The sequence below is a fragment of the Pelmatolapia mariae genome, linkage group LG14, assembly GCF_036321145.2.
Source record: "Pelmatolapia mariae isolate MD_Pm_ZW linkage group LG14, Pm_UMD_F_2, whole genome shotgun sequence".
Taxonomy (NCBI): domain Eukaryota; kingdom Metazoa; phylum Chordata; class Actinopteri; order Cichliformes; family Cichlidae; genus Pelmatolapia; species Pelmatolapia mariae.
Genome location: NC_086239.1, coordinates 8,496,622 through 8,519,102, shown reverse-complemented (window position 1 = coordinate 8,519,102; position 22,481 = coordinate 8,496,622). Strand labels below are relative to the sequence as shown.

The following is a 22,481-nucleotide window of genomic DNA, read 5'->3' as shown; positions in this document are numbered from 1 at the left end:
TTCCACAAGATGGCAGCAGGTCCTTGTTTTGTGTCGTGGACCTCCTTACAATGACCTCTTCACTGTTCTATTAAACACAGCGCCCTCCTAGTCTTTTAAACCTAATACTCTACATTTAGAGTAGGCTTAGGTTAGAGATTTTATTAGCAGTTTGACAGACTTTAATGGAGACCAAATGCCTTAAAGGCGTTTCTTTCTCAGTCTAACTTGTAAATTAAAAAGCAAAGTAAATTATAATAGAAACAGCTGACAAGGAAGATTGCATGTGATAAAATATCACAGTATATTTATTATATCATCCCTGTTTTTATTCCCAGTGTCCCACTGCTTTTGAACGGTGAACCTGTGTCCCTGTAATCTGAAGCACTGGCCACAGGCTCAACTGTCAAAACGCACCCCTCCACTGCTTAGCTCCAGATGTGTAGGTCTATGTATAGAGGGTTTTCACAAAGTGTGAAGTGTGGATTTGATTAAAAGGTTTTTGCCTTTCAGAATTGCACAGAAAATTGAATTTCTGGGGTTGATGCAGCTTTTAGAGAGCAACTCTGTGTAACATATGCACACAGCATGTTCAAGTAATTCTAAAAAAAAAAAAAAAAAGAAAAAAGAAAAAAAATGATGGGGTCATTTTTTAAAATATTATTATCTATTAGCAATGGAATATATGGGTCAGGGTGTAGTACATGTGTGCCTGTACACAACTCTGTATATATGTTTAGAAAATGAGGCTAGAGGTCTAACTAGCATGGGGAGATTAACGCTCTCGAGAGATCCTCCCTCCACACAGAGCATAGGAAGAAGAAAAACAATCTTGGCAAAAATCGGTCAGTCTAACATGCACACACACAAAAACTCACCTGAGGTCCAGATTTGCCTCCTTCCAGAGAAGGTCCATTAACCTCAAAATCTGGAGGGTCAACATGTCTTGTCTTAGGTCTAGGAGTAAAAGTAAAAGTCAAGATGAATACTGGGAAAGTGCCTCAGTTTGGAAAACAAATGCCAATATTTAGCTAGAAGGATGACTTTACTCCTTCCATTCCTTCCCCACTTCCTGCTTCTTTTAATCTCCACCTTTCCAAACCCCCCTCCCCCCCTTTTCTGATCCCTACCGTCTCCATTCTTAAAGATGATTCCCAGGGTGTCTCCACTCAGCAGCTTGTTGTTGTAAACAATCCAGAGGGGCTTCATCTTTGAGTCCATATACCGACACTTCTCCACACTGTAGAGAGAAAAAAAGACCCATCAGCTTCCCGTAAGAACAAAGATTCTCACACTCCGGTATAAATACATAAAAACTTGTGTAATCTTACTTGATGTCAGATAGCAGGACACTGGGGTTTAGAGGGGAGTGAAGGTCTGAAAGTGTCTCCGAGTATCCACTCTGTCTTAAACATGTCATCATGGCCTCCTTGGTCAACATTGCTTCCTTGGTTTTACTACGAGTGTTCTTGATGGTCCCCAATTTAATCAGCTCATTGACTGACTTTAGCTTACTCAGGGCTTCCACCTGGAGTGTCAAGAGAAGAACAATGTAACAGAACCAAACATACAGGTTTGATTTAACCCCGTGAACAAAGTTCTCCTGTTACTAAGAACTGATACCATTCTCCTGAAATAGACAATGTCAGCATTGTGTCACCACTGTGTACACGCTACCAAACAGGAAATTTGGCCAGATAAATGATAAGGAAGTCACAGGATGATTTGAGAAGAGACTGTCAAAAACAACAGTGTAGGGGCCAAAGGTCAGCGGGCAGGATGGGTGACAATGCTGGCACTGGAGAGGCTAAAAATACCATAGAGTTACCCCAGCTGAACTTAATAATAGATCAGCACTAATCTGTCAGGTGTGTGCAGATTTTTCAAAGTAAAATTGCAGTTTCTAGCAATAAAACATTTCAGCATATTTGAGTAACAGAAAACTGTTGATAATTAATTAATTCATTAAATCTTAATAATGACATATGTACATCATGTCATGACTGCCTGAAATAACAGTTGCAATACTTTAAGATTTCTGCCTCCAGCAAGTTTTATGATTTGCAAATGAAACGTGGGAGTCTAAAACAAAGCCGTCATCACTTTTACCATTTTTTTAATAGTGTGAGAGAATAGGTGTGTGTGGGTGCGTTCAGCTTGCCTGTTTCTTTAGAACCTCAATATGAGGGATGTTGCTTCTACAATAGGCTTCTAGGATTAGCGCAAACTGGACTGAAACAGCTGGCATGTGGATCTCTGACCTGTAGAGGGCAGCACAGAGCAGGAATGGACAAACGAGAAACATCTAGAGATTTCAAACATTCCCTCTCCTTCTCCCTTAATTTGAATATGTAACTGTTCAAAGCCTGCATGTTTATTTCCACAACACTCAATTGCCTCCACACACACGCGCGCACACAACCACACCCACCGTAGATGCCAGAAGAGGAAGTGTCCAATCTGGCGGTTTCTTTGAGCACGCTCTAACAGGAAATGAGTGAGGGCGCAGTCATAATAGGGCTCGTAACGCAACACCTGCACCAACTGTAGCAGGTACTGTGACAGTTCCTCATCACTGATGAGGGGAAAGAAGAAACAGGAAGACAGAAATTTAGAAAGACCGTTTTTCTAAACAGTAATGTAATCCAGTGTATGATTAACAGCATTTAAAACAGACCAAGTGTATTTGTGGTCAGTTGATGTATATGGAACAAAGAAAAAAAGCATACTTTATTGGAGTGTATAATAAATGTAATATATGACAGTGAAGTCTATGAAGTCTACTGCATTTCATAAAAGTGTGCAAGGATTTACCTCATGTCCTTTAGACAGCACACAGCATACTCTCTGACATACTGGTCAGGATAGTTGAAGTCCAGCAGCTCCAGAGCATCTCTAGGACTCAGTTTGGGCCAAATCTGGAGCAGTGCCTGGAGCTGAGAGAGACAACCAACTTTAGAAACAGATATGCTGACATTTAATCAGTTAGATATGATGTGTGACCAAAAAGGACAACAGATCCTAAAGCATCAAAATCATTCTCCTGTTTAGAGCCACCTTCTCATGCACCTTCTCTTATTTTCAGATCACTCCTGTTATATACACTGTAGAACTTCTGAAGTGCAAAACTCGTTATCCATTTCAGGGAAGTTGACTAAGTTCGAGGAAGCCAAATCTGGCAAGTGGCCTAGGTGGTGAGCAAGACCGGCCAAAAAAACTCCCATGTTTCCTTAGCACACACTATAGTTGTGATCATTTCGTCTGAATATTAGAGCCGACAGCCTCACCCCGGAGGACTAATTTACGCTACACATAGCAATAGTACAGAGATTGATACATTTTACATCAGGTAATGCTTTTAGTTTTTAAATGGACCTGTGAATCAAATGCTTATGAGTGACCCATGGGGTCACACATAATAAAGATGCTAATAAATTCTATAGTAACAACAGTTATGATCGCAATTTCTTTCCTGTAAATACGGTTGAGTGTGAGTGACTTTATTATGATGCAGTTAATCATTTCAACAGTGATAATCTCTCCCCCAAGTAGAGACTCTATCACAGGCTTTTTACTTCATCTGTGCCGTGACCGACGGCTCTCTGCTTCTCACAACAGTGCTGGCAGCTGTGGGTTTATTATTAAGTGAGATTTTAGTTTCAAGGAGGACAGTTTAAATTCAACTTGTCTGCACTCATAGATGTAGATGAAGGTGTGACCAAGTTTCATAGGACCCTCTTAACATTGAAGAACATATCCGTGCTGTGCATTTTTGACACCAACCCATATCATTTGTAGAGCTCAAACTACTATACATTGAGAGATACTATCACACATTTTATGTCAAAAGTAGTAAAAATATGAGACTGACATTTATGCATAAGAAAATATGAAATATGACCTTTTCTGAATTGTATGGGATTGCACTGAATCAAACATAGTTTGCTTTTTAAAGAATCAATTTTTTAAAACCTTGAAACAAGTGCTGACTTAATATCATTATATCCTCAGTAACACTTTTTTTTAATACCAATGGATATGCTTCCTAACCTGGGCCATGTCCTCATGTTTGCTCCACTTGACAGAGAGTAGCAGCTTGGGCAGCGACTGGGGGAAAGTCTCACGACAATCTTGTCGTAGTGTCCAGATCAGATCCTTTTCATTTTCACAGAGCTGAGAGACCGGGTCACGCTCCATGATCTCCTTCAGCTCCATGTAGAATTTCTTAACACCACGACCCTGAGAGGGCAAAACGGTTCAGAAAAGAGAGAAAAGGTCAGCTGGGTTTGGGATTTTGAGATACAAAGGAGCAGAAAGGTGGACGTAAGGAACTCAGAGCGTGTAGATGAACAACCGCATTTACTGTAAATAACCACATGAGGGCAGGGGAGCATTAAAGTAGTAACATTCTCACCATCTTTGCAACGTGCATGAGTGGGCCAAGAACTAGCATTCATTTGTTTGTTAAAAACTTGTAAAGTGTCTGATTCAACAAAGAGAGGCAGGATTTTAGTAGCTACAAAATGTAACCCGAGTCCTGACATTCACGTTCTTTACAGGTAAATAACAGCTGAGCTGTATAGCGCTCTATACTAATATGTAACATGACACGCTGTAACAATGAAATTACAACTTTTAGTCAGCGATAATCTAGTTTCTCTCAAGCACAGACTGCATATTTAAAAAAAGAAAAAGAAAAAAGAGACAGTGTTCAGGCATGCCCTCTAAGTAACAGCAGATTACGTAACTGGCTGTAACACACCCATGAGTGGGTTTTCAGTTGAGGGGCGGTAAGAGGAAAACGTACATCTAATCTGATTAGCGTGCGTAGTTTTGTACTTTTGAAGAGGATTTGAATATTTTTGCAGCTACACCCTGCCAAAGTAATAACAATGGGTTTCCAAGGAAACTAGCAAACGGGTGCCTGTTGAGGTTATATTTGTATTGTGTGACTCTAAGAGTGTGTGAGGAGAGAGCTGGGCATGCTGCATCATTTCTCACATTTCGTGTAAGCCATCATGTAGCAATCACTACTGTGCTTTCAGCTTCGCTGCACTTTTATGTATTCTGAATGAATTCAATCATCTAAACACATTCACACACAGTCAAGTCCTTTTTTGTATATGAACTCACAATGGACACACAGTCAGCGCTGACCATCTCTGCAGCTTTTTCCAGTATCTGCAAAAAAAAAAAAAATGCATGAGTGAACACACACACTGATACATCAGAGTGCATTAAGCAGGCCGAGCACGTCCTGATCCTCTCATGCTAACAGCTACCACTTCATCATAATCACTAGGTACCATTTTGAAGAGCACTAAGCCACTCTGCTGACAATTTCAACTGAACTCATGCTATCAAAAAAGCCCATACTCAGTTTTCCATTCGCAGATGAATAGTGTTTATCCATACATCACAAATCTAAGCTAATTGGTATGTTTTAAAAGGGCAAATGGGTATCATCTTATTAATTTGACTGAATATGACGATTGAACGCTGTGTGACCTTGTCAAAAGGAGGGAAGACGATGGGGTGTGAAGAGTACTCTGGGAAGTGGATGTGCAGTGCTGTAGCGTTCTCAGTGTATGGGTTGGTCTGAATGGTTCCTATGGGGTTCAGCATCTCTTCAAGTTCATCTGGGCAGGAGAGACACACATGCATAGTTGATATGAATTTGCCCTTTATTAATTATTAAATTATACCGTGACTTTGTGTGTGTCTATACCAGGAAATGATGACCAGCAGTGCAGGATGATGTCTCCAGTCTTCAGCTGCCCTTTATAGTCAAACACCATGGTGTTGACCCAAGCTATGGGGTAGTGCTGGATCATACAATTAAATGCTAGTCAATATAAGATAGTTTGGAAAAAAGGCACTTGTCTGATAATGTGCGTCCCACTCACCACTTTCCCCGCCTTGCGGATGGTCTGATACTTGTTGATGTGAGGATTTTTGGTGGACTTTTGCTTCTTAACCTTGTCCATCACAGCATAGATGGCAAAACAAAGGCGGGTCATGCGGGGCAGGTCACAAACGGAGATTTCAAACTCCAGTGTGTTGTCTTTCCACGTGTGCTCTGAGCGCCCGCTACTCTCGTTGCTAACTGCCGGCTTGCAGAGAAGCTCTGTACCGTGAAAGAGCCCCGCCCTAACCTGCACCTGTGTACGGCAGGAAGGGTTGAATTTTATAATTACAAGCCAACCTGCCAATGGCCATAGATGCAAACTTAGACAAAATATCTTTGCTAATTTGTGTGAAACTGGAAAGACAGATGGCACAGGTGTGTTTGTCACTGCACAAACCCTGCAAACTAATAGGTACACACATGACTTTTTAATAGATGCAAACAAGAAGAGTTTACCTTGGCAGTTTCCTCTGCGTTCACCTTGCTGCCTTTCACAAGAACTATCCTAAAGGGCTTAGGCACGTCCCACACACACGTCTGTACTTGCTGCAGAGGAAGAGTGAGAGGAGGAAAAAACAAACAAAACAAAACTGAGGGGCTGGCATAATGTACTGTGAAAATATACACACTCAAATGCTTAAAAACTAAATAAAAAAACAAAACAAAAAAAAAGCAACAATTCCAGACACAGGCACAAACAACAGGAAAGGTCAGGCAGGTCAGTCTGATGTCAAGCCAAGTGGATTTGTGAGGGTCAGCAAGTCAGCAGAACAAGCAGGGTCACATGACACCTACAAACTATGAACAACGCAGCACACTTCCTGCCCGTCTCTTTGCTCCTATGTGATTAGACTGATGTAATGTCGACGTGATCCCTTATCAGAAAAAATGGAAGTACGTTTGTTTGATTCTACTGTTGCAGGTAGAAACAGCTCCATGTCAAGCAAAGCATAATCACAAAAAACAAAAAAAACAAAAACACAAACACTCTGTACTTCTGTTTTCTTTTCTAATTATCAGTCAGCTTTCCAACAGCAGAGCATCCAATAACCACTTCCTTGCAAGAAAATAAAATCTCACTTCCTGTCTCAAATAGCCGCAATTCTACAGCAGCCTTATTAAAGTCTGCCCAGTGTCCGTTTCTGTCTGCTTCCTCTATTGCACCATTCTTTTCTATGGTACTTTAAAGAACACTGACAAGACCGATATAATAAAGAAAAAGCACAGAAAATATGCAAAAGTCCACAAAACAAAAGAAAGACACTTTAAAATGTAAGCTTTTTTTTTTTTTTAGACTAATTAGAACAACAACAAGAGGAAGTGATAGGAGATGTAATCATCATAGACCATGAACTCATTTATTTACACGTGCCATGCACTCACTCAAAATGATTTATATCTTAACTCAGTGGACAAAGAACTTTTTGGATCTATATCTGTCTGCATTTAATACGGTGGAAAGAGTTACATCCATGAGTTTCCATTACCTGTGATGAACAGTGAGATTTAGCCACTTATATGACAAAGTTTGGAGATGCGTGGTCGCATCATACGCTATGCTTCAGATCCAGTTTCATACTCTGTGCTCTACTATTAGCCCTTAAACAGAGCAGCATTTAGTGCATTTTTGATGGCAGGTAACCCCCCCACCCCTTTCCTCCCCAAAAAACCCTAATCTTCACAATACTGTTAGTACACCTCATCATTGAGAACCACAACTACTGAAAAATCATAATGCTTCTTAACTGTAGTTAAAACCCTGCCAGGTAAAAACTGCGCCATCAGTAAATAGAAAACCTTGATTACACTTTCCATATCAGCCCAGGTCCAAGTGACATACATTTCATCACAATCAAGGCTTCACAGATAACAAGCAAGGTGTTACAGCTGTTTAGTGAGAGGGTGATAACTGAGGTAGGAATTCTCTTGTTGTGATGTTGAGAGAAAAAAAAAGTGCAAAGTTTGTTTTGATTAACAGACATTTCCAATGCTGAGCAAGAGGCGTTACAAAAAGGAAAAAATATACCAACTTTAGAGCTGAGGCAATTAAAACTAATTCAAGTGAAACTAAATTACAGGTACAAGATATCACAGGGAATTGTGTTCTTGGAATAAATGTCACTTCATGATAGGACACAAATCATGACACAAAATGATTGTGATAGTTTCAGTGCAGGGAGTGTATGCTATATGCAGTCAAAGTGAGAAATGGAAGGGCGGTGAAATGACTGGCTGTTAGTACTGCAGAGGAACAGAGATCTTAAATCAAGCAGGTACAAAGTATAAGGAAAGGTTATGAAGCCGTAGCCGTTCCTGCAGCGTTACATAATAAATTTAACGTGGCAATCCTTTATCAGATGACTCATGGTTGAAATATTTATCAACTTTTGAAACCACACATCACCGGGGCTTCAACAGTATCAGGCAATTAAAACCCCTAGGAGACTAGCTAATGAAGGCCAATGAAATTCAACCTGACATTTAAAATGTGGATGCACACATTGAGCTGTGATGTCACTGTGCACCTGCAAGCAGTGCCAAGACGCTGGCAATGATTTTCTGACAACGTGGCAAATGCTGGTAGTGCAGTACGGGCTGACACACTGCCTCATAAAAGAGACACCTGCCAAAAGTACTTGTTTACTTACTTAACCTCCACACCTGTGCAGGTGAATCAACTAAAGTGTGCAACTTTTCTTATATTGGTGCGAGAGCAGCAAATGCTGGTGGATATCAAGTCACTGTAATCTAGTGCACATAAGAACGTTTTCTTACATTTTCAACCCCCTCTGTTTAGGCCTGATCACGTCAAACAAATCACCATCAAATCAGATGATGTACAGCTGTTAGCAAAGCACAGTGTCTTCGAAAACAACATCAGCCGATTAGCAGACACACTCATAAAAATAAAAATTATATTGTTCACAGAGTCATGCATAATATTTGGACTAACCGTGGGAGCCCTTCTCTTGGGAGGTAGTGGTAAAGGTGGGTTGGAGGACTTGCGGCTAACCACAGCTCCAATGGCTGAGATTTCCTTGTCAAACATGGTCTTTACGGTGCTGGTGTGGACCAGGGTGAGGTGGGGAGCCTCCTTGGCCTGCAGGCATGAGCGAATGTACTGCACACAAGACAGGACAGGAGATTTTAGGAGGTTGTAGCCATGTCATGTTAAAGCAGTCTCTGGAGCAGAAAAAGTGCTAAAGTCACTTAAGCTAATGAGCTAGAGACAGAGAATAAATGAGAAGTGAAATTTAATCTCTGTACAACTTGTCAGCAGACTTCAGTGTAACACGGAAGACTGCGCACAAACAATTTCAGATATTTCATCATTATCTTGATTATATTTTTAATGTTTAAAAAGCACATCATGCAGCCTGCCCACATGGATCCAAACAAGATTCAGATGCATAAAAATTTGACTACATCTTTACACACACACGCGTTTACACTGCTGGACTTATAAAAACAGACCTAAGAAATCTATAAAACTAAATATTTCATGATTTCTACCTGGCAGTGTTTCCCAATGGAATTTCAGACGTAAATTAAAAACATTGAAAAAAATAAAATAAAAAAAATGATCACAGACCAAGCAGCCACTTCATTATACTTAACAGAAAAACAAGAACTTATGAGACAAAAGCTTTCACAAAGCATAACATGTAGATACAAATGTATATATTTTTTCTCAGCTTATAACAGCTACCTGCAAGCTAATAAGCAAATATATACACACTTTGGCAGTTTTGAGTCATCCATCATACTGCTCAATATCACTTAAACTTTATCATGCTTAGTTCATTCTGAATATGAAACAACTAACAAGAAAACGTAAGCTTGCAATTGATTACTCTGAAAAATGAATGTGCAAAAAACCCACAAAACGCAACGTATAATTCTTAAGGGGAATAAAGAGTAACTAGCGAGCATGCATTTCAGCAAATAGCTGTAATCGTGCTCCAAATTGTCTCCGAAACAGTTGAAATGAGTTGTACATAAACACACACTTTATTTAGATTTTTTTTAAGAAATAGAACCCACACATAAACCTCTACTGAAAATATTTCTTAGAAACCAGTTTGATGCTGATGGTTCGAGTATAACCTTATACTAGTTGAACTTGTAAGCATCTTTCTTTGCGATCAGAAAACAGGCTTTGGTGTGTTGCTGTCACAGTAATAACACTGCGAGACCCTTTTTGACCTTCAGTTGCGGTGGTCTCCCTATTGGTATTACTATACAGCAGCAACAACATTTTAAGAAGACTGCATCTGCTATATCTGTGTATGAACCTGAAAGTGAGACATGTAAGTTGTTGAAGTTAAACACAGCTTTGATATGCAGCCACTGACCTTGTATTGAATCAGTGGATGGTCTCCACCAAGGAATTCCAAACATTGGCTGACCCTCAGTATATACTGACCCCTCCATACCGCGTCCTCAGATCCGTGGGTGGTCAGCCACTTTTTCAAAGCCTGCTCCATCAGCTCATTCGGGGTGCAAGACAATGACACCTTCAGACTGGCAGAGTCCTGCAAGAAGGGAAAATAGACAGTCGAGTGTTTATTACTGGTCAAAATGTATTTGGGACCATCTGAGAATAAAATAGCTGTTTTGTTTTTTTTTTAAATCATAGTTTGTGTGTATATTTGGCCATATCTAGATGACAAAATGCCAGAAGGGTAAGACACAACAATGAGCTGCAAATGGCTTTTATAGTTAAATGTTTTACTGCTATTTAATCACTAGACTCCACATTTGGTACCCTCTATGATTTAAATACAAACATTTCATATTTGTATATATAAACCTAGAAGCTGCATTTGCTTGTGCATCTTAAACAGGAAGAGCACAGTAAAACACTGAGAAACAATAATATAAGATCTATAAGACCATAATAAAAGTCTCAATTTTCATGTGCACAAGTAACTGACACACAGAGTGACTGAGCTCATATACACGTAATCACTTGGTACACTGATGGCTGAATTCATTCAGGATTTCCACTGATATGTGTTCAAATACATGTTAGCCTCCATCGCCTTATCACAGGGAATCTACCAGGTTTGCTGTGTGACCGCGAGGCTCACTGCGTCATGCCATTTATAGCACAGCACTGACCCGATACCAGAGATGGAATTGCTTTTAATTTCCTGGCGATTTAATAAAAACGTCCTTCATTAGTAATTAAAAAAAGCGACCTTAGCTGCATTATTGAGGATCTACACACAGCAGAGATATTAAAAGTTTTTCCAATTATATGCTGGTAACTATAAAAGCCATATTTTAAACGCTAAAATGAGACTTGATTTGGATACTGACGTAATAATCTATGTGAACAAGGAGGAGGAAGTCGGTCAATGATTTAGACAGTCCACACCAAACAAACCAAACAATAAACGACACCACCGCACTTCCTGTCTATAATGTAGTTTATTGTGTCTGATCTCTCAAAATAAGACTTCCTGCCAATGTTCACCTGAGTGCAGTGGCACAGATGGTCAGTCTTTGTATTACGTGCATGTGTGTGCCTGTGATGTTGATCAAAGCTGATATACAGGAGTCTGGAGGGATGTGACCATCTGTTTTATTATTAAATAATATTATTTCTATTACAGAGGCAAAGAGAAAGGCCGAGACAGATGGAGGGACATAGTCAAGTGAGTTCAGAGAAAAGAAGGGAGCTCATTTTAATCAGCATTTTGGTCCCTTGAGCTGCCATGCTAATGTGTGTGTACACGCATCTGAGAGAATGGCATAATTTCACTGATGGTTTTGACCCACTTAGTGTCGTCACATGTCTTGCTAGTTGGGCTCAATCACGTGACTGTTGTGAAGCTGCCAACTGTGAGAGCAGGAAAAAAAAAGAAAAAAAAAGGAGAGGCTGAGCTACAGTACATGTGCCTGCGCTGGTGGAGTCACATGGTTACTTTTGCTTCTAAAACAAGGTGGTTTTGTCTTCTGTAGTGGAGCAGTAAGTCACACGGTTATTCTCAATTCATTATGCATGCAGAGATGTTGAACAGACAAAACTTTACATGTATATTGCTTTACGTGTCTTTTTTTGTCTACTCTTGCCGATTGCAGTAGAAAAATGATAGAATAGATACACATAAATTAGCCACAATTCACTGAGGATCCTTTTCAGCATCGTGCAATGTAAGCACAATTTCAGACAACATTAAGCAACACGAGGATACATTATATGAACTTGTTTTGAAAATAGAAATTAAGAATTAATGTCAGAGTTGTCAAAGCCCTCAGGAAAGGTCTAAGATCATCCAAAATAAGTTCTCTTTTTGACTTATTCCTACACCGCTAGTGCAGAGCCTGTTGAGAGGAAGTATAACAGGTTTTATTGATGCTGTAAAAATGATTAAAGCTGCTGTTTTGAAAAGAGGACAGCCGTAAGAGGTTCAGTGATTGTGGCAGAAAGACCAGACTGAATGAGGCGTTCTAAAGAAAGCTGCAACCTGTGAACTACATGATTGAGTTTTTCATCACAAACCTTGCATTTATGAAATTACAGGACTATAAAGAAAACACTTTTTTACAGAATCATTTTGAAGTGAAGGTAAAAACATCTATTAGCCTGTTTAGGCCCATTTTGAAACAGAATGGCTATAAAGCTGTGCAGGACTCATTTATTCCAACCCATGTTTATGCATCTGAATGAAATGGAAAAAGTAGCCTTCTTTGATAATAAAAAAAACAGACTGAACTAGTAAAGACTAGTTTTCTGTTCTACTTTACAGGAATTTATAAATGCTTTTTATACCCAAATTTTCTATGTAACATTCACACTCCAAAGGACTAACTTGAGGTTCAGTATCTTGCCTAAAGATACTTTGGCATCCAGACTGGAGCAGCCAGGGTTCGAACCACCAACCTTCTGATTAGCAGACCTGCTCTACCTCCTGCATCTATAGTTCAGTGTATCCTTTTTATTTATCCTACATAAACTGCCACTGATTAAACTACCCTGCACTGTAGCGTTCTGCATTACAGACCCTCACCTGGGACTGGTCAAAGTGGATAATGACTTTCAGGTCCACCGGTGCATCGTTGACTCCGGCTGTGATCGCAGTCACTGCCGCAGGCTCCAGCTGTGGGGAGTAGCAGGCCTGCACCCACTCCGAGAATGCCATCATTTGTATTTGTTGCATCCTCTCTTCACTGATCCGAAACATCTTACTCCGAAAATCCTTCACCTCCTGGTCATTTAAGGCATCAAGTTCATGGAGACCTAGAGAACACAAGTAAAGGACACCGTTACAACATTGCAAAAGAAAGCTGTGAAACCACTTTAAGAAAGAGGGGCACTTGGATATCACTAATTTGTCTACAAATCTAAATTGATGATTCTTAATGTTACAAGAAATCAGCGTAATAAAATAACTGACTTAAACCAATTCATCAACTTTGCAGCCCTTCAGTTCATCTACTGAAACAAGCTGTTCCAGCTGTTCCCTATAAGCCAGTTTATTTCTTTCTTCTGACTCACAAACAGAAGGTTTGAACAGCATATTGTGGGGGGCCATCGGCCTGAGAGGAACACAGTAAAGATATTCCCTCTCTTTTACATCATACAAAGCATAACAGGTTCAATTTAAAGACTGATAATGGTCAAGTTGAGTTTTTATTAAAGATGGCAATGTGGATTCTTAGTATGGAACAAAATTAATTAGCATTTTTAACCAAAGTCAGTACGAAACTTCTGAAATAAGAGAAATGAGTAGGAAGATGGTGAATATTCCTAAAGTAACACACTTGAACACAGAGGCTTTAAAATTAATAGAAAATGCACAACCACCTGTGGGATGTTCAGTGCCAGACACCAGCAGTAATGAATGTGCATAAAATGATGACTGTCTCCATGTTGGATTACAGCAGAGCCCCTTAATATTCACACACAGAGGTATAAGTTGCTGTTGGGCTGATCACAGTCCACCCTCTGCTTTTATCATTGGATTATTATTATTATTTTTTTAAAGGGTACTTCTCATTCACTCTTGAGTAATGAAAACATGTTGACATTTAAAGGCATTTAACATTCATATGACCCTCAGCATTCAAGAAGGCTCTGAAGCACATTGGCTGTGTAGACCAAGTTTGTGTGGCTGCTTTGCTGGAGGGTAAAACATGGTTGACGTGTGCATGAGTGTGTGTGTGTGTGCGTGTGCGTGTGATGACCTTCTAGACAAGCCTGTGGGGTTCCCTTTGAAACACCGCTTTACTCTTTCAAAAGACTTTAAAAGATCAGGTCAGACCAAAGTGGAGTCAGGGGGGAAGAATATCAATATCACCTGAGTCTTGATCAATTACACTCAGAGCCTCTTCTCTTCTTCTCTGAAGAACAAAGGACTTCCAATCCTTAATCTCTTGGTTGGAAGAAGGCTGAATGTGTCTGTCTGTTTAATAATCCAATGGGGCTACACCACTTCCCTTTCATTACTGATTAACCTCTCTGTTATTCTCTTCACTAGTCACGGCATCATTTTGCCTTTAAAATCTCTGAAAAGACTTTCCACTATACTTTACCTGCAGCCCGCTGTAACGCGTTTACGCCTGCTTTCAGGAATCACTCCCGAAACTCAACGTTACTGTGCCTTCTTTCATGTATGATAAACAAACTGAGTGTTGATCATGAAGCAAGGTGAAAGACTTAACACCGCTTTTCCTCCAAATAGTTAATCACCTCAGAGGACTGGGCTGTTATACAGTAGTGACAGAGCCCCTGTGTTCTTTTAAAAGGCCTAATCTTCAGAGAAAATGCAAAGTGACATGTGATGGAAGGCATGTCAGGAACACGTCCAGTCAAACATCACGCTTCTCTATCAGTTAGTGATAGAAGCCATCTGCACAGGAGCCTTGGGTCTGAATGCATGGGAGAGCGTGCTGAGTGGGAGAGCTGCTTAGCATACTGGAGGAGGTGCTAACGGCTTGTTGTGAGGTAGGAAAGATTTACAGTCCCATTTACCAGCTCTTAAGTGCTTTTCTTTATTGGAAATGTCAAACACGGAGAATAAAGGAATCTATCCGGAGGGGAGGAACGCATGTGAGAGATCTTGTGTGATAATGTACTGCTTCAAACCGAGGTAGAGTCTTAAAAGCAATGTTGCATTACCCTTGCCGATGAGCACGCCGATCTTGGAGTCCAACAGGCGCTCTGCTCGACCACAGTTGCGCGTCACCAGCTTGAGAACGGGCAGGAAGGGGCGAACGTCACACAACCGACGTGTTTCGTCCTCCAGCTCTTCGTGTACGGCTGCCTGGTTGACACACTCGAACATGTGGCTCTCCATTTCGCCGAGTGCAGGAAACAGTGGAAAGCTCTGAGCCTGCTTCCATAAGAGCTAGAAGGGAGAAGAACAAATATGTTCCACTAAGGTATTTTTACCCCACAAAACCACACGGTGAGTTTTATTGTAGCCATTAGCCCATATTAAATAAATCTTACATAAAATGAGCAACTGTAATAAACAACATCACATTTTATGTGACAGTTTCATAAAACAAGGCTGAGAGCATTTTCAAGAATGAGGGATAGACGTGACTCATATCTTTACAACACAGTTTCTGGGTGAGGCAATCAGAGTACGACTCCCCTGCCTGCCAGCCCCTGGTGGTACACTTCATGCCCCTTTGCCCCCCACAGCATGATCACAGGATGGGTGTCAAAGAGCGAGTCTTTTTGTGAGGAAAAAGAGATGCACTCTGGCAAAACAGAACAAGCCTCCTCTCTCCTCTCCACAAACAGTTTGGTCTTCACAAACACTCAAAACATTTCCCACAGTTACTTTCTCTGAACTGCTTTTGCGAGCAAGTGATCTCAACATGTGACAAATGGAAAATAAAGAGTTTCAAATGATAACTGTCATTTCCCAGAATCGCTGTAAAACATTTTGGGGAGCTCGGCTGTAGTCTAAAACATGAATGGAGGCTTATGAATGAAAGAAAACAGTCATTCACAAGCCCGCTGTTGGCCGTATGATCACTAATGAAGAGTTTTGTACAGACAGTCTGAAAGCCTGCAAAAAGTTAAAGAATTTTCTACCCTTTGGCTAAACTAACAGCCTCTGGTCTTTCACACATACAGCCTGTATTTGATTCACAGGTTTATGTGCTTTTTAAATGCAAACATGTCCATGTATGGGTTTATACCAGTGTGCAAGGACGCAAACCTCAGTGAAAATTTTTTTTATTTCAAATACCCATGAATTTCAGAGAGAAATCAGGACTTATGGTCAATGAATAGCAGACACACACACACACACACAGCAACAACCCACCTCCTCAGGCTTTAAATTGTGCCCTTTTTGGGGAAATGATGACTTTAATGTTTCAGTGCAGCACATGTTTGTTTTACACCAGAATTATAAAAATAAAAATTCTGCGCAATCCAATAAACAGCCCTGTACTGAGAGCAATAAATACTACCTTTGCAGAAGCTGGTACAGCTTAGGGCTGAGCATCTGTGTTCTCATACAGTCAGTCATTACAGAAGGAATCTGATTGTGCTGTGAATGAGGGCCACACGCACACAAACACCTACGCTGACAACACATGCCTCAAAGTTATTTTCTTAGAGTTTTGAACCTCATCACGTCTGTGACTTCTGACCTCCACTCACATATGGCCTCATCACCTATAAGCTGACATCACGAGCCATTTGCAAACAGAAAAACACTGCCAGCCACAACAATCACCTCTGTCAAAACAGGCATTGGATAATGTCTGACTGACTGACCAGCTGTCTGAATGTTGGGCTGCAGCCTCTGTTTTCCCTTAATGTGACAGCACGCCTACAGGCATGCAGGAACAACACACAATAAGCAAAGGAAGTCCTCAAAGTAAGTTCCCAGTTGATTTTTATATGAACTGATTAAGTATTTGGTGTGTAATATTAACACTGGTAAAAAAAACAAAAAAACCCAAAAACCTTTAAATAAACCCGTTGCTTAGGAAACCTGTGCTGTCACCAACCCAATGTCACTCACCAGTTTGATGTGCTGAATTGTAGCCTCGCGTGGAACGTCCATCTGGATATAAATACCAGTGGGAAGCAGAAAGTCCACAGTGATCTGGTCCGGAGCGTGTCCGGCCAGAGGTGAGTGTGCCGCCCATATGTCCAGGAGGTCTGTCATGGCGGGAGGCATGGCAAGAGGCAGTTAACACCACCTCAACCATAAGGACCTGGAGTGACAAACAAATTATACACTTAAGTTCACTGTTGCTATTCTACTGTAAAAAGCAAACAAAAACAACTAACAGATGCCAAATAATGAGTCATTCCTCACCTAACCCAGAATAAGCTCGACTAACTTAAGAGACAAGCTGACAGCATTTTCAAACTGATGTAAGAGAGATTTGAATATGGTCAAAAGGAGATGTTTAAGGCTTTTCAAGAACAAAAGATGTACACGCATTAAACTTGTACTGCATTTCAACAACCCAGCAAACAGTTGTCACAAGTTTAAACTGGCATTTGTACAAAAAACAAAACACAAAACAAAACAAAACAGCTTCTTAGACTCCAAACACAATCCAGCCTCACCAAACAACAACACCAACTTTTTAATCAGAGTTCCAGTTATACACACACAAACACGCCCCACTATTGTGCTGTTTTTACGCTCATACATTCATTAGCGAGAAGTTGACAGGCGCAGATGATTCAGTGTCACTGTGTCCCTGTGACGGAAGCGCTGCGCCGAGTCCAGTGGGAGGCCGCTGCTTTAATTTGGAAGAGGGCCAGAGCTCAGAAGAATGCCCACTAAGCAAACAGAACAAAAGTTCAGCCTGCCTTCCCCTCATCTGACAATCTGGTGCCTCCGGAACAAACCACACATACAATGAAAACACTCGCAACGGGGTTCTGCATGCATAGGAATGCACACAAATATGAATCATGTATACAGACATTTACTGAATATGTCAGTAGACTCAGAGGCTGGTGCCAAAGTGAAAGTGAGCATGGTGAGGCCATTTTTGTAACAGTTCATTACTGGCAGATGCAAAAAGTCTCCAAGTCAAGTAATGTATATAGTCAATTCAAAGACAGGTGGACAAACTCATGCACCCTCCCCGTTTACCTTGTAAAGTTCCACACAAATGGCATAAGTGAGTTTCCATCTTCCGGTGTTAAAAACAAAACAGAAAAAAAAAAAAAAAAAAAAAAAAAAAAAAAAAAAATCCACAATCTGGTTTCCATTTGGGCCTTTGCCTCAACCACAGCTGCACCATCGCACCACTTCCACCTGCATTCTCATTACGTTGTCCTCGAGTGGCCCGGGACATTAACTCTTCCTCCAGGCCACAGGGCCATCTCCATTCCAGCTCGATCAGCCCATTAAAAACAACAGCTCTGATTGCCTCTAATGGCCTTACTCCTCTATGTTAAGTGCTCATGCAAGCCGTATATGAGCAACCATTTCACCACGTGTCTGAGTGTGGTGCAATATCTGCGATGCATTTGGAGCCACGATCCCAGCCATTTAACATCATCAACCATGCAAATGGCATCAGCCTCGTGCGTGTTTCTGTATGCTCTGGAACTATAGACTGTTGCCTTGACAAAAAAACCCCACAGATACTGCAGACAGCGTGTGCTCGTGTTGCTCTGGGTTCTCACACGACAAACAGAAAACCACAAGTAGCCACTGAGACTAACAGTCACAGGTCAGACAATGGCAAACTTGTTACGCCACAAAGGTGCGCAGTTACAAACACGAGTAACTTGACACCATGTCTGTCTGAAACACTGACAGCACAGCACCAAGTTATCAGGGATGGATGAACGAGTGCATGTGCAAGCTCATCTACGCATGTAACACCCCTCTCTCTAATTATATGCTTCAAAAATGACACTTTCACAGCAGACAGCTTGAATACAGTCTCATCCTGCTGTGATGCAGACACACTCAGCCGCTTTCGCTCTCACATACCACACACACACACACACACACACACACACACACACAGGTGAGCAGGGTTATTGAGGATGTGGTGGCAGTCAGCCAGAGGTCTGCTGCCAGGTCAGGTTTCAGCGGGAGGATCAGAGGAGAACAAGCGGCTTTGCAAGCTCAGTTAAAGAAAGAGAGTTTCATGTGGCAACAAACAGAGAAGCCTGAAGGGGCACATCCAGTTAGCCAACTTTAGGCCAAGTAAACAAAGCATCACGATGTTAGCCTCCATTCCCAAACTCCACAGGCAAACTCTGATGACTCCTGATGCTTGGAGGTGCAGAAATATGATCCTACTTGGATGTCCTTTGTTTTCTGTGCAATATGAGGACGATTATTAGGCAACACTTTCAAAAAACAAAGCACAAATGGATATTTCTTGTCTAACATTTCTTTATTTCAGAATTAACCTCTCACAAATGTAACAAAACAAAAAAGAAAACAAAAGAAATTGCCTGGGAAGAACACGGCTACAGTCTATTCACATCCCAGAATCCTTTAGTCTTTTTATCAGACAGCTGCCAATGCACTGGGAACGGGGTTTGTGGGTAAATCAAAGGAGACCAGTAAAACAAGAGAAGTAATTCCTTTGTTACGATTTTTTTTATTTAATTAACAAAAAGGTAAAGGAGAACCCTGACTAACAACTTTTGATATTTAGCAGACACCACAACCAAAACAAGCAATCACTGAGTTCACACCACAGAAGAAACAAAGTGAACCTTTGCTTCCTCTGAACTAGTCTGAATGTTGTGATGGCTTTCATGCCCAGATGCATTTAACAGTAACACTGGTATTACTCAGCACTCCCTTTCTAAAGCTCTCTCTGTTTAACAGTAAGAAGCCTGTGAGGCTCTCTACAATGGAGTGAGTGTGTCTGTGCATCTCTGTGTACAAGTAATTAAAAAAAAGAAAGAAAAAAAAAAAAGGGGTGGGGGGGGAGCAGGGCTTAAATAAATGGTGTATGCGTAAAAGGTCACGCCTGGTGATTAAGGGTCCTGTGACACATTTTCCTTCACACTGTGCTAAGAATAAAAATTCACAAAGAGGATCTAGGACCTCTTCACCTCTTCACTCCAAACCACTGTGCTCCCATAAATGACTATACAGACAAATATATGCAAGACAGACGCTGCCTGAGTCAGCTTTTCCACTTCTGGGCATGCACTGTGTACGTGTGTGTCCATGTGCGTACATTTGTCTGGATGTGGGCGTGACTGTGCACAAGATTAAAAACAAGCTTCTTTAAAAAACTAAAACAAAAAACCCCAACATGGTCAAAAACTATTAAACATCACTTTAGGCTTGGCAATTTTCTATAGATTTCATATATTTTATAAACTAAAGGGCACATTGATACATTGAAAAAGTGATTTGGTGCCATTTAAATGAGAGTCTTTTAGTTATAATTTATAGTAAGCAAACAGAGCTTCAGCACTGATGCCAGCAGTGTGCTTCTTGGTATACCGGTACTACTTTGCATATTAGCACCTGCACCACATTTCTTGTTTCAGTTTCAGCCGCAAACCACAATGGCACAGAATGAAACTCTCAGCTTGAGAAGCTGTAGAATATAACAAAGATTATTCCCTCCACACAAACCATAGACAAAACATTCATATCACAGATAGCAAAAAAAAAAAAAAAAAAACCCAAAAAAAAAAAAAACCCTGAAATTTGAATCAGTGGTGGGAGATAACCCATTTATTAAAAAGGATTGCCTTTATGTTTACTTAAAAAGCCAAAAAACAACAGGAAATGACTACCTCAGGTATTACAGACTGGTATGCTACCACAGAGGCAGGCATGAATCAACTGTTTTTCATAACTTTAACGCTTGCTTTGAATCAGCTACACAGTCTAGTCTGTGTGTAGGTTGACTGAAAAGCTGTTAAGCTCCATAGTATGAGTTTATCTGGCGGCTGTGTGGATAAGTGGTCAGCTGAGGTGTGTAGCCCTGGCTGTGATTCACCCATGAAGAAGTAGTAGTAGTAGAAGTAGTACTGCTGCTTACGGTCATTAGGAGTGGACATAGGTGGTGGTTGTAGACAGTAAACACACATTCAGGCATAACGGTCACTTCAACTGTGACACACTGTGACTGTGTCGGTGATTAGACATGTTTGTGTGCACACAACTTTTCAGACATATTTCCACAGAAGTGACTGCCGAGCAATGCAGCGGTGTAATATTTTTAGGTATCATGCCAAGTATGAGACTTACTTATAAACACTTCATCTTTAAAGCATTTAATTTCTAACAAAATCAACTTCCTTTCTTTTGTAACGAACACCTTCTTGTTCATTGTCCACATGACTCATCTGATGATATAAAACCAAATCATCTTCACAACATAGGAAACAAGCAGGGACCAGAAATGAAACCAACTCACCAACAAAACAATATTCTCAGTCACAAGACGACATGCATACTGTATCTGGGAGAAAACATGAATGAAGTGAGCGTACATGTGTGGGTATCTTCAGGGTTGACATGAACAAACCACATCCGGTCAGCCAAGAGTGCGCCATGTGTCACTGGCTCCTGTGACACAATGGTATACACCCACTTCTTAAAGAGGAAATAATGACACCAGACAGGAAGTGAGTGACAAGACAAAAAAAAAAAAAAAAAAAAAAAAACCCAGGGGAAAAAGTCCCAACTAGTCATTCATAAAAACTTGTTGACGCTGAATCACAGACTGGACAGGTTGTTTTGTTGTTGTTTTTAAATCACTACACAGTCAGTTTTTAAAGAGGCATTTGCTGTGTAGTAGACTACCCAATATACCAGCGGTGGCCAACTCCAGGCCTCGAGGGCCGGTGTCCTGTAGGTTTCAGATGTGTCCTTGATCCAACACAGCTGATTCAAATGGCTAGATTAACTCCTCAACATGTCTTGAAGTTCTCTAGAGGCTTGGTAATGAACTAATCATGTGATTCAGGTGTGTTGACCCAGGGTGATATCTAAAACCTGCAGGACACCGGCCCTCGAGGCCTGGAGTTGCCCGCCTCTGCAATATACAATACATAGTATATGCAATGTACTATACAATATGCACAATAATGCTTGCTTGTGCATAGAAAAATCTGTCAAACACATGACAAGAGTGTCCACTCTTGTCATGCGGTCCATAGAAAGTAAATTAAGCAAATCCTTCCACAGTATGTTCAAGAGTGATATCTTGGCAACCAATGAGGCCAAAACATTGCTGTTGAACATGGTATCACTTGCAATGCCTTATTCAAGGCTATATGAATAAATATTAGAGACAAACAGTAGAGAAGCCAGAAAATGAGCGTGACATCGCGATCACACTATCATCTTGTATAACAGGTTATTACATCTTCACTGAGCCACTTTATGCTAAACTTTCTGATGAATTACAATAAAGACAATTACTAGTAAACCTGGAATCAATGTGACAGATGCTGCATCACCCTTCATCCACCTTGACACTAATCATATCCAAGCCATTATGACACGGTTGCATCACAGACAAGAAAAGAAACAACATGCAAAGCACCATCTTCTTTAATATCCACGTCTGAGAAATCTCTTGTGACAACTGTGCACAACCACATCAAACTACATCTATCTGTGACATCATGACGTGCCACTCTTCC

General features: G+C 40.7%; 1 protein-coding gene across 1 annotated transcript in view; it reads right to left on the bottom strand.

Moving 5' to 3' along the window:
• The window catches only part of pik3cb (phosphatidylinositol-4,5-bisphosphate 3-kinase, catalytic subunit beta), a 47,598-nt gene that overhangs the window by 7,289 nt on the left and 17,828 nt on the right, over positions 1-22,481 (bottom strand). The window contains exons 3-19 of the mRNA XM_063493616.1: positions 16,891-17,086; positions 15,018-15,246; positions 12,907-13,136; positions 10,243-10,422; positions 8,841-9,008; positions 6,344-6,433; positions 5,886-6,140; positions 5,708-5,804; positions 5,488-5,618; positions 5,113-5,160; positions 4,030-4,218; positions 2,794-2,915; positions 2,411-2,554; positions 2,141-2,240; positions 1,311-1,507; positions 1,110-1,219; positions 858-936 (exon numbers count right to left, since the gene is read on the bottom strand). Coding sequence (XP_063349686.1) covers positions 858-936; positions 1,110-1,219; positions 1,311-1,507; positions 2,141-2,240; positions 2,411-2,554; positions 2,794-2,915; positions 4,030-4,218; positions 5,113-5,160; positions 5,488-5,618; positions 5,708-5,804; positions 5,886-6,140; positions 6,344-6,433; positions 8,841-9,008; positions 10,243-10,422; positions 12,907-13,136; positions 15,018-15,246; positions 16,891-17,049 — 2,528 coding nt within the window. The 5' untranslated portion in view covers positions 17,050-17,086. The remainder of the gene's footprint in view (positions 1-857; positions 937-1,109; positions 1,220-1,310; positions 1,508-2,140; positions 2,241-2,410; positions 2,555-2,793; positions 2,916-4,029; positions 4,219-5,112; positions 5,161-5,487; positions 5,619-5,707; positions 5,805-5,885; positions 6,141-6,343; positions 6,434-8,840; positions 9,009-10,242; positions 10,423-12,906; positions 13,137-15,017; positions 15,247-16,890; positions 17,087-22,481) is intronic.